Genomic DNA, 11,455 nt, shown 5'->3' with positions numbered 1-11,455 from the left:
TTGGCATACAAGCTAGGAACTAAACCTGGTAGTAGCTGGCATACAAGCTAGGAACAAAAGCTGGTAGTAGTTGGCATACAAGCTAGGAACAAAAGCTTGTAGTAGTTGGCATACAAGCTTGGAACAAAACCTGGTAGTAGTTGGCATACAAAGTAGGAACAAAAGCTGGTAGTAGTTGGCATACAAGCTAGGAACAAAAGCTGGTAGTAGCTGGCATACAAGCTAGGAACAAAAGCTGGTAGTAGTTGGCATAAAAGCTAGGAACAAAAGCTGGTAGTAGTTGGCACACAAGCTAGGAACAAAAGCTGGTAGTAGTTGGCATACAAACTTGGACCAATAGCTGGTAGTAGTTGGCATACAAACTAGGAAGAAAAGCTGGTAGTAGTTGGCATACAAGCTAGGAACAAAACCTGGTAGTAGTTAGCATACAAGCTAGGAACAAAAGCTGGTAGTAGTTGGCATACAAACTAGTAATAAAAGCTGGTAGTAGTTGGCATACAAACTAGGAACAAAAGCTGGTAGTAGTTGGCATACAAACTAGGAATAAAAGCTGGTAGTAGTTGGCATAAAAAGTAGGAACAAAAGCTGGTAGTAGTTGGCATACAAACTAGGAATAAAAGCTGGTAGTAGTTGGCATACAAACTAGGAACAAAAGCTGGTAGTAGTTGGCATACAAACTAGGAATAAAAGCTGGTAGTAGTTGGCATACAAACTAGGAACAAAAGCTGGTAGTAGTTGGCATACAAACTAGGAATAAAAGCTGGTACTAGTTGGCATACAAGCTAGGAACAAAAGCTGGTACTAGTTGGCATACAAGCTAGGAACAAAAGCTGGTAGTAGTTGGCATACAAACTAGGAATAAAAGCTGGTAGTAGTTGGCATACAAACTAGGAACAACAGCTTGTAGTAGTTGGCATACAAACTAGGAACAAAAGCTGGTAGTAGTTGACATCAGTGTTTTTTTTAAGGTGTTTTGGGGGACCGAAACGGTCCCCCAAATTTCTCCAGCGGTTTCCCAAAATTTGAGCAAATATGCTTAGGTTTAAGCAAATTTAAGCAAATATGGCTATTTTTTAGTATTTAAATGAAACACTTGCGGTCTCTTAAAACTACTTAGCGGTCACCCAAACCAAACCTTAAAAAAAAACCTGGTTGACATACAAGCTAGGAAGAAAAGCTGGTAGTAGTTGTCATACAAACTAGGTAGAAAAGCTGGTAGTAGTTGGCATACAAGCTAGGAACAAAAGCTGGTAGTAGTTGGCATACAAACTAGGAACAAAAGCTGGTAGTAGTTGGCATACAAGCTAGGAACAAAACCTGGTAGTAGTTGGCACACAAACTAGGAACAAAAGCTGGTAGTAGTTGGCATACAATCTAGGAACAAAAGCTGGTAGTAGTTGGCATACAATCTAAGAACAAAAGCTGGTAGTAGTTGGCATACAAGCTAGGAACTGTGATAATATTGTGATTATAACCAAAACTAATATACAGATTATGTGAGATTTCAATTCTAGTACTTGTGTGTCGTTTTAGCTAAGAGTAACACGAGCCACAATCACTTCCTGTACCATTGTTGTGACGTAATACTTTCGCCTTTTTCGTATGCGTTCAGTTTATCGAAAATAAGTTTGTTAGCGTATGGCAGTACGAATTAACAAGTCTGGGAATAATCAGCAATCAGCAAATTAATGCAGTTGAATATAGCTAAGCCACAATGCTATTACATTAACTGTTAAATGAAATACTGTTGATGTGCCAATGTTCTGTCAATTTGTAATCATACAACGAAGAATCAATATAACCAGTTTATACAATCAACAATTTGTGCAAACTATTGAACAGTACAATTTAAGACAAGCTCAGTGTCAGGTCAGACAACTCTGCTTGTTGGCTTTACAAGACAATCAGCTTTTAGCTGAACAGACGAGTCTAGGATTGATTAAGCAAACAACGGCCTTGAGACTCATTATATCGAAGACAATAAACATTCAGACAATCAAAGATTGTATTGGAGTGACTGGTACAGTCAAGTTCAACAACAATAACCAATCATTCCATTACAGAACAAAAGCTGGTAGTAGTTGGCATACAATCTAAGAACAAAAGCTGGTAGTAGTTGGCATACAAACTAGGAACAAAAACTGGTAGTAGTTGGCATACAAACTAGGAACAAAAACTGGTAGTAGTTGGCATACAAACTAAGAGCAACAGCTGGTAGTAGCTGGCGTACAAGCTAGGAACAACAGCTGGTAGTAGCTGGCATACAAGCTAGGAACAACAGCTATTAGTAGTTGGAATACAAGCTTGCAAGAACAACGAACTATAGCAGTAGCTGGCATGTAGTGGTTCCCGCTTGCATTGTGAATGCATGTTCTTTTAGAAATTATTGTCTAAGAAAGAGAGCATATAAAACTTTGGAATTGCCCCCGGACAAACCAATTACCAGACAAACCAATTACCACATTCAACACACACTAAAATTACGTCACATTAAATAACGTTATACCGTAGTGAAGAAGTGGTAGTGGTAACTGTATACAGGGAGCCTAACGTTGATCTTCGGTTGCATATTGACGCTGAATACCCAGAAGATTCTTACAACCAATATGACGTTATAAGGCACCTTCTAGATACGCTGCTGAAAGGGGAAGTTTATGGTGAACGCTGATTCGCGTGTGAAGTGCAATCTTGGCTGCGCTTTGTAAGTAGTTAAATATGTTATAGCTAGTTTTAAATCGGAGACACGCACTCCGACCAAGTGGAACACTGTCGAATCTCCGCTGAAGTATTGGCAGAAATGTTGCATTATTGTCTTGGACTTTCGAAGAATAAATAACAGAACCAAAAATCTAACAAGCAATTTTATTAGCAAACGTTTCGTGTTTATTCTGAATTCATTTTCCATGCAACTTGCATTGTGGAAAGATAGTTTCTTGGATATATCTTTTTATCTTGGGATTTTTATGGTCACTGTATTTCGGCACTCGGTGTTTATTTATTCTAAAATTCAACCAGTTATTCACTGCAATGAAAAAATTTGCCTATAACATAACACGCCGTTTAGTTAGTCGGTGCTTTCTATGGCTGCAGCAAGACGGGTTTTATCAGGGACTAATTTAGTAGGTATAGCCTATAGTTTGTTTTGCTTGCATCTTCAAATACGCTATACTCTTACAGCTGAAACGTGGTGTAATGTAAAAGTATCCATATTAAGCTTCCAAATTGATTGTTTTAAACCTTCATATTCCGGTTGTGAACTGTGCATGACCCAATTCCGGTCGGCGATGATCGAATGACCTTTGCTTCAACAAACCTATCCTTAACATACAGTGGTGAAACAAATATCTACGAACTATCTGGGAAAGCCACGTACGTTTTAAATGGAATTTAAGGCATTATATCCGTCTATAGTAATTAAACATTATTGTAGTGGCCTCTGTGAAACCTAATATTTCTTGCCCAATCTTGCGACGACGCTGAATTGAAAATAACGCGACTCCTGAAGCACTCCTTAGGGAAACTCCCTACTTCTAAGAATGTCGTTACCATGGAAGGATTGGTCGAAAGTTCAAGTCCAGAGCTTGTTGATGGAGTTAGGCAATTCTAAATAAAAGTTTTTAGCCTTCATGCCTATTTATCAGCTCACGTCTAAGGCGAAATAAAGCCATCAGCTTAATCTGTTTTTAAACCTTCCGGTTCTGGACCACAAAAGTGAATCACAGCGAAGCCGCACGCGCTAGCAGTGACTGCAACAGCAACCAACTAGGCCAGATAAGCTATAGCTGGCTGCCTGGCTAGGCATAGGACAAATAATAGCGAACCTTTTTGGTTGTTTTCTGTAGCCTAGGACATAGCCTAGTAATTGATTTTTTGATGCACTGTAATCGAGGCCTGCCAGTAACAGGAACTAGTGTAGCGTAGAACAGAAAAAACCTCAAAATGAAATAAACATGACAGGGATACAGAGACCATGATATTTATACCAGCCATGAAGTCGTATGCAAATTACTGAGAATCAACGACATGCTTAAAAATGTTCATGTATTGTGGGTAATAGAAAAAAAGCTATTGGAGTTACATATATTTCAGTAAGGATACTAAAATAGGTTAAGAGTTTATTTGTTCATGTAGCCTAGCAACAGGCCAACATCCAGATTTAAAAGTTTGCTAAGTGCGCGGTGGATAAGAATTAATAACGTGTACAGTAAAATGGCTACTACTGTTGATTTCTCACCCAAAAACAGCAAATTTTCCAATCTGGGCCCTCATGACAGCACAATATCTTGGCCTGTCATAGATTAATCTGTTTTAATAAATGTACAGTCTAGACTAGCTAAACTCTTGTGATGAGCATGATGTGCCAATGACATCCTGTTTCCTGTTTAAAGTTGTGACATTAATGTTGTTCTTGCCTATCGTACGTGCAATGTGAGTTATTCATTCATTTTGTGTATTAAGAAAATAGCAGCAGCAGCTTTTTGCTGTTGCTGCTCTGCCAATGTTTTGTCTAAATGTAATCGTTTAAAGAAGCTTCATAAAAATCAATTTATACAGTTGTCATTCTTGTGAAAACTACTGTTGAATTAAATTTGAAGAATTTCAGTATCAAGTTAGACAACTTTGTTGTCACTGAGGGTGAGAAAAGCAGACAACGACCTTATGAGACTCATATATCATCCACCGCAATAAACAATTCAACAAGCAAACATTGTAGTGAAGTGGGCCATATACACCCATTCCATTACACTCTTTTGCCCAGTTTCTTGAAATATAACCTAACCTGTCATTTGCTTAGCATCATATTAAGAATCTTCCGGATTTCTTGTTTGTGTAGTTAAGCCTATAAGGATACCCTGCAACTTTACAAAATGGAACTTGGTCAATGTTTTCTGAAGGACAGTTTGAAGCAATCTAAATCAGCATCCAACCTCCAGTTTCATGAACATATCAAGTGAGATGTTTTATGGTTAATTATTTGATAGTTTAAAATATCCGGTCGAGATATTTCTGGCTGTTTAAATACTTCAACCCTCATTTTATGTTAACAAATGCTTATTAAAATTTAATAAAAATGCCATAACTAGCAGTAGCCTACTCATTAATAATAATAACCTAAACCAGACCATGCTTATAACATAAGCAGGCTTACTTTATGGGAAAAGTTGACAGATATACATGCCATTGATAAGTATAGTTATTTATATATACAGTTATAGTATAGTTATGATAATATTGTTTAAAACATTTTTCACCATGCTTGGTTTGCGTCATCAGATCGTTGCAGGAAAAAGGAGTGAAAATTCATCATTTAGGGTTCGGCCAATCCCCATTCCCTGTCCCACAATTTGCGCAAGATGAGTTAAAGCGATATTCTCATGTCGGGGAATATTTGCCAATCAGAGGTAACCTGGTAATTAATCAGACTTGATTGATTTAAGCAATTCAACTTTATTGCAAATTCTTTTGTATTTGAGTATTCCAAGAAAAGTTTTTTGTTCAATGACATTAACGAAATAGATTCGTCGGCAAAAGGAAACTCTCCAATATTTTTGTCTAGTGACATTTCTAGTGTCTGTGTTTTATGATGAAAAATGCACACATTCGGCCTTTTTAAACATATTTCAACACAAAACAACACTAAAAAGCATGTTGTGGTTGTGGTTCACTGGAATACACTCAAAATGGAACTCTCCAATGTTTTATTTATAGCTGCAATATTTGCGAACTAATATTATAATACTAATACTTACTATATACTAATACTATACTTTAACTAATACTTTCTTGCTGCATCAAGGTTTGTTGAAGCTGAGGGAAGTTGTGTGCCAACTCCACAGCAGGGAAGACGATCTTCATCACTTCAAGGCATCCGATGTCATCGTGGGACCTGGATCAAAAGAGCTCATCTTCCTCCTGTTGGCTGTAACAAACGGAGGTGAAGTCCAGTTTGTTCATTCATTTCATTATATTTATATATTGTGTTATACAAGGTGACAATTATGATGATGTCAGCATATTTCTTTAGTATTGTTATTGCATTGTTGTTGCTTGTATGTCATGTTATCAGTCATGCTGTTAATATTATGTCACATTGTACATCATACTGTGAGATGTCAAATATAATCAGTTTTATCACAATATGGTGGCTGGTTTTCGTGTGTCATTATCATTAACCACACATTCATTGTTGATCTTGACAGGAAAATTAAACAGCCCATTCACCATAATTCCTGTTTGGCGTGTTTGATCAATGACATGTTTGTTAACCATTACTTCCGTTACATCACAGATAGTGTTGCACGTAACTCGAAATTTAATTGAAACATAATATATTTATCATAAAAATATAAGTATTTGTACATCATCGTTTTATGGGTCATTTGCTGTAACTGTTATTAATCACACTTCCAACTGATTAATAGTGTAGAAATATGGGCTGAGATTTGTCACTTTTATGCAATATGGCAGAGTTTAACTGGAAATGTTTTACTGAGTATTGATGTAACCTTTATTGTTCTGACAACTTGCTCTCAAATTGAATTACTCTAGCTGAACCCTTACAACTCACGCCTTTTAAATATTATGCGGAATATCACGTTTGTACGGAACCTCTGTAAAATTGCACTGCTTTATAGTTTACCAATAATTTTCAGTGCAAGTTGTATTTGGTGAAGAATTTTTAATTTTTTGCAGACGTACTACTGCTGGCTCCCACGTGGACTACATACAAACCACAGGCTCTTCTGTCCAACCACACCGTCCACAAGATACCCACAAATTTCGAGGAGGGATGGAAGTTGACTCCAGAAAGACTGGAGATGGTGAATTATGAAAAAATGTGCAATTGTTGATTATTTTAGTTATCCTTTTTAGACAATTGATTTTGCAATATGGTCTATTTATTCACACTTTTTTGCCATGAATGCTGAAACAATTTATCGATTTACAGGTGTTTGAGGAAAACAAAGTAAAAAAGAACAGCGTACTCATCTTTTGCAACCCAGACAACCCAAGTATGACATTTGTTATTTTATTTTTATTATATTAAGCACAGTGGGGCTAACTGTGGTCACCCATATGCATCAGGTGTGGTCACAAACTGGGGACAAATACAGAAGTATTCTTGGACTCAACTAAATCTGGTTTGATTAAATTATTTATTTTAAGCTTTACTTAGTCTCCATTGATTTCTTGCAGAAAGACACGAAGAATTACCCCAAAAGTGGTTGTTTAAACCCGATAGTTTAGTCCCTCTATATTTGTTGAAGAATTGTTTGAATGATTAGTGATTACATGTCGTATTATTTCCACCTTATCATACATTTAATTATCTCATCGATGCAAGTTGTAGAAGTTGCAGACAAAGTTGTGTCATAAAATTTATTCTTTAGCTGGGACTTCGTACTCTGCAAATGAACTGAAGTCACTCAGGTATTGCTTCTGCACTTCTGCACGCCTCCAAGCTCTCCGCTGCTTTGCGCATGGGCAAATTAATTAAATCCTTCTAAAATACTGTGTTCTATGCAATTAGAAATGTAATTTAAGCCACTTTGCATTTTTGTTCAAAAATCGAGTCGTTTTTCGTAAGTGGGTCAAATTAAAGGTAAAAGGTTAGAAGAATGATTTGATTAATGCCATTTAATCGTTAATCTTTTTTAGAGTTTAAGTGTTTATCGCCCAAAATAACAAAATAGCAACAAACAACAAACAAAAAAGCAAAATAACACAAAAACAAAATCGATGTTTATTTAAATTTAGATTAAAAGGTAGATTTAGGTTAGACTTAGGTTTCAATGTTATAAAACTTAAGTTAGGTTAAGTTAGGTTTGAATTGTGAAATACTCTAATGCTTTTGTCAACGGAAATATTTCACCAGATAATTTGTCGGGTAAATTTGAATCAAGAGTCTTTCATTAGATACCAAGTGAAGCTCAGACTTCATTCCACTTCCTGTCTAATTCCTTTCTGGGATTTTCTCGAGCAGCCAATTACAGCTTTTTGCTTGTCTTCGTCTTCCTATTGCTCACAATGTGTTGCTTGACTACCTTTGGTATTGACTCTTTTTCTCGGCAGCACCTTTCACTCTGTATTTAGAATGCGAAAGAGAAAATGGTTTTGCTTGAGTGATTTTGGATGTATAGGCCGGAAAGTGAAGCATTTTTCCTGCATCCTAAAAAAGAGTCTTCACATCTTCCACATTCATAATACAGTATAAGCTGAGTGGATGGTTTCTTGAATATTCATGAAAAACAAGTTTCTTTGATTGACTAACTGCAGCCTTAGCATGACCCTGTTTTTCACAGTATATCTCCTGACCTTTTCTTTTTCATCATCATGCAAAACGTGTACGCTTGATCTATGCTGCTAGTCCCGCTGAACAAGTAACATGTCGTATCGTTACCAAAGTGACAATAACATAAAAGCAAATAGTTGTACTACATTTAGACATTCAATTTTGGTTTGATGTAAAAAATGGTTATTTTACTTTTTGTTATATATGGGATTTAATCCTGGTGCTAGTGTTAATTGCTTTTAGTTTTGTAATACATAATATTTATACGTCTTCTAATTATTTTTTACTCACTCTTGTAATGGCGTGAATTATTTTAACCAGAATTACAAACAAAATTATTTTAATCCCTCAGAATTGTATATTTGTCTCCTGTCATTTGAAAGACAGAAATAGGTAATTTTATTTCCGTTGATTTCGGGATATTGCTTTGTTATTTTTATTCTAATGTTTTCTTTATTTTTTTCAGCGAGGTTTTTCGTAAACATAAGTTATTGGTCGTAAGTGATGAAATCTATTCAAGACTTTCCTTCTCGGGTCAATACACGAGCCTTGCAAAGGTAACTGATTGACGACGAATAAGAGTTTTTGACTGTGGACTTTTAATACGATGATTTGTTAAAAAGATTCAAATTCGTGACAAAAACAGAAATTTTCGATATTCTTGCGAAATATTCATATTTGATTCGGCATTTCGCTAATATTTATTGAAGTACTTAATTGTAATCCAATACAAGAACAAGTCTTACTTATAGTGCTATATGGTTCAAATTATTCAAAGTTTTCAGCGTACGAAGTTTGCCGTAGAAATGTTACATAGCGTTTGTAATTCCTCGCCCGATCATTATGTCCTTGTACCCCCACGTAGTTCTATCCAGAAGGTACCGTGGTGTCGTGCGGAATTTCAAAGTGGGCAAGTTGCGGTGGATGGAGGCTAGGTTATCACTTATACCCTCCACACCTCAAAGGTGAGTTATCAGTGATGACATGTTTTATTACAGTAAAATTTAAGTTAAATTTGACGTCGGGTTTATAGTATCCAAATTATTTGCCAGGCAGTTATTGTTATTACCATAATAGAGTGGACAAAGTTCAATAGAAATCCTATTTCTTAGCTGTTGGAGACGCGGTTGCAAGCGCAGCAAGTCAGACGTTCACCTCAGCTTCTGCCCCAATCCAATATGCCGCCATTGAGGTTGCTACTTGCAGCTTTGTTTGTTTGTTTAATATCCTGACCTTGAAAAGTTATAACGAAATTTTATTTTACTCGTTAATTCTTGTTTTGATTTGTTGTCTATTGTTTCCAATCACAACAAACTGACTGATCCTATTTCATTTTGTTAGCTCTTGTTTTCTCGTGACAGTTTAACTTTCACTTTATTTTCTACCTCACAGTTGCTCAAGTTTGGTGATAACTCAAGGAGCTACGTCTTCCACTGCAGGAGGATTTTACAAGCTGTGGCTAAGTTTTGTTGCCGGTAAAATCAAATCAATGTTTGCTAAGTCCTTTCGATTCTAGAACTTAAAAATGATTATTAACATTTGGCATAGTCACCAATCATGTGGTAATTAACAAAAATAAAATTGTCGTAACGATAATACGTTATCATGTGCTTGTGATGAAACACAGGACACTTGAAGAGCATGGCGTCCATGTGCGGGAACCACACTCGGGTTATTATATATTCCCCGACTTTGAGACGATCCGATCCGGTCTAACTGCTCGTGGGGTCACCACAGGAACGGGGATGTGTCTTGCTCTTCTCGAGGACACTGGAGTTGCGGTGAGACGTGGATACTTGCGTTAAATGATTTCAACACGAGTGACTGGTTGAGTCTTAACTATTACACATTGTTTAAAGAAATTGCTAAAGAAATAAGAACCATGGTTATTTGAAGAATAAATACGAAAGCCAACAAACCAGCCAGAATTTTATTTTGCGAACCTTTCGAATTTTAATTTTAATGAGTCGAGCATAAACTCAGTACTTTGCAAAATAAAATAATAGCTGGTTCGTTAACTCTCGTATTTATGCTTCAAATTCGATTCATGCAATTTGTTCATCAACTATTTAGACTCTACTCGTAATTTGTATTTTTGAATAACTGCTGTGGTTATTTATTACCTAGCTTGGTTAGTGACAATATTACAAAGTACGATGTGCATTGACAGGTGATGGCAGGTGGTCCGGCTTATCTGCACGGAGATGAAGACCTAACAGTGCGACTGTGCTACGTCAATTTTGATGGTGAGAAAATATCTTTTGTGTGCAATGTAATACTATTTCAATACTACTTGTGGTGTTTTATACTTTCGATATTCAGTTGCTTTTGACCAATTGGTAAATTATTACAAAAATCTTTTCATGTGGGTTTTGTAAAACCTGTTAGTATCGAAAATGAGAAAATGACGAAACGAAAATGTTTTGCGAAGTTTTTAGTAATGCTCAAGTGGTTATACCCAAGCCCAATCCCTCTCAATTCCACATCTTCAAGTCGTAGTTCACAAGCTAATGTCGATGTTGCTAATGCTAATATTGCATTAGCTGTTGCTAATGTTTTCATGTGTTGTGGTTCCAGTGGTAGAATCATTACCAATGTGATAAAATGGAACAATTTGTCCAAACAGGTGATTCCGTGAACATTCAGCAGAGATATTTCATTTTCCTTTCAGGAGCAGCTGCTTTAACTGCGAGCGAGGAATTGGGAGCGAAAGATTTTGACGACTCATTTTTAGAGAAATTTTGTGCACCAACAGTCGATGCCATTAATAAGATTGTGGCTTGGGTCGATGAAATGAAAATTGCTTAAAGTGAAATGGCTCCTAAAGTCCTTTGTATTGCTTATTGACATGTAGCGGTTAAATTTAGTTTAAGCCAGGTTTTAATTTCAGGTTTAATTCTTTGCATTGCTGCGGTAGTAAAGGTGTTTTCAAGGTGTTCATGCTATGAGAATATATCTCATATGCATTGTAAATTGTTCAAAATATGAATACGTTTACTGTCGATAAATATTAGAAGTTATTCTAAAGTTGCTCATGTTTAAGGGGAAGTGCATTTAATGAACTACGGAACAACATTAAGTTATCGTCGTTATGAGTGATTAGTTGTTTATGTGAAGTGTGCTTTATCTTAATTACAAGCCTGCCATCTTGTGATGTCACAT

The 11,455-nt window shown here is 36.3% G+C and overlaps 1 protein-coding gene across 1 annotated transcript; it reads left to right on the top strand.

Annotated features, from left to right (window-relative positions):
• Nucleotides 1–4,774: 4,774 nt before the first annotated feature.
• LOC143465403 (aspartate/prephenate aminotransferase-like) lies at nt 4,775–11,103 on the top strand. The gene is made up of 13 exons (XM_076963655.1): nt 4,775–4,951; nt 5,275–5,402; nt 5,798–5,935; nt 6,694–6,821; nt 6,950–7,013; nt 7,392–7,431; nt 8,760–8,850; nt 9,159–9,258; nt 9,406–9,485; nt 9,686–9,768; nt 9,921–10,074; nt 10,464–10,539; nt 10,965–11,103. Exons 1-13 carry the CDS (start codon nt 4,869–4,871, stop codon nt 11,099–11,101), a joined length of 1,302 nt encoding a protein of 433 aa, XP_076819770.1. The 5' UTR covers nt 4,775–4,868; the 3' UTR covers nt 11,102–11,103.
• Nucleotides 11,104–11,455: the final 352 nt, after the last annotated feature.

This window comes from Clavelina lepadiformis, chromosome 7, assembly GCF_947623445.1.
Source record: "Clavelina lepadiformis chromosome 7, kaClaLepa1.1, whole genome shotgun sequence".
Classification (NCBI taxonomy): Eukaryota; Metazoa; Chordata; class Ascidiacea; order Aplousobranchia; family Clavelinidae; genus Clavelina; species Clavelina lepadiformis.
The sequence above is the reverse complement of the archived record's forward strand: the minus strand, read 5'-3'. Positions and strand labels throughout refer to the sequence as shown.

Coding starts and splice junctions, on each gene's coding strand:
- LOC143465403 (XM_076963655.1), top strand. CDS start 4,869: ATGGAACTTGGTCAATGTTTTCTGAAGGACAGTTTGAAGCAATCTAAA. Junction 5,403..5,797: donor GGAATATTTGCCAATCAGAG/GTAACCTGGTAA, acceptor TGCTGCATCAAG/GTTTGTTGAAGCTGAGGGAA. Junction 6,822..6,949: donor CTCCAGAAAGACTGGAGATG/GTGAATTATGAA, acceptor ATCGATTTACAG/GTGTTTGAGGAAAACAAAGT.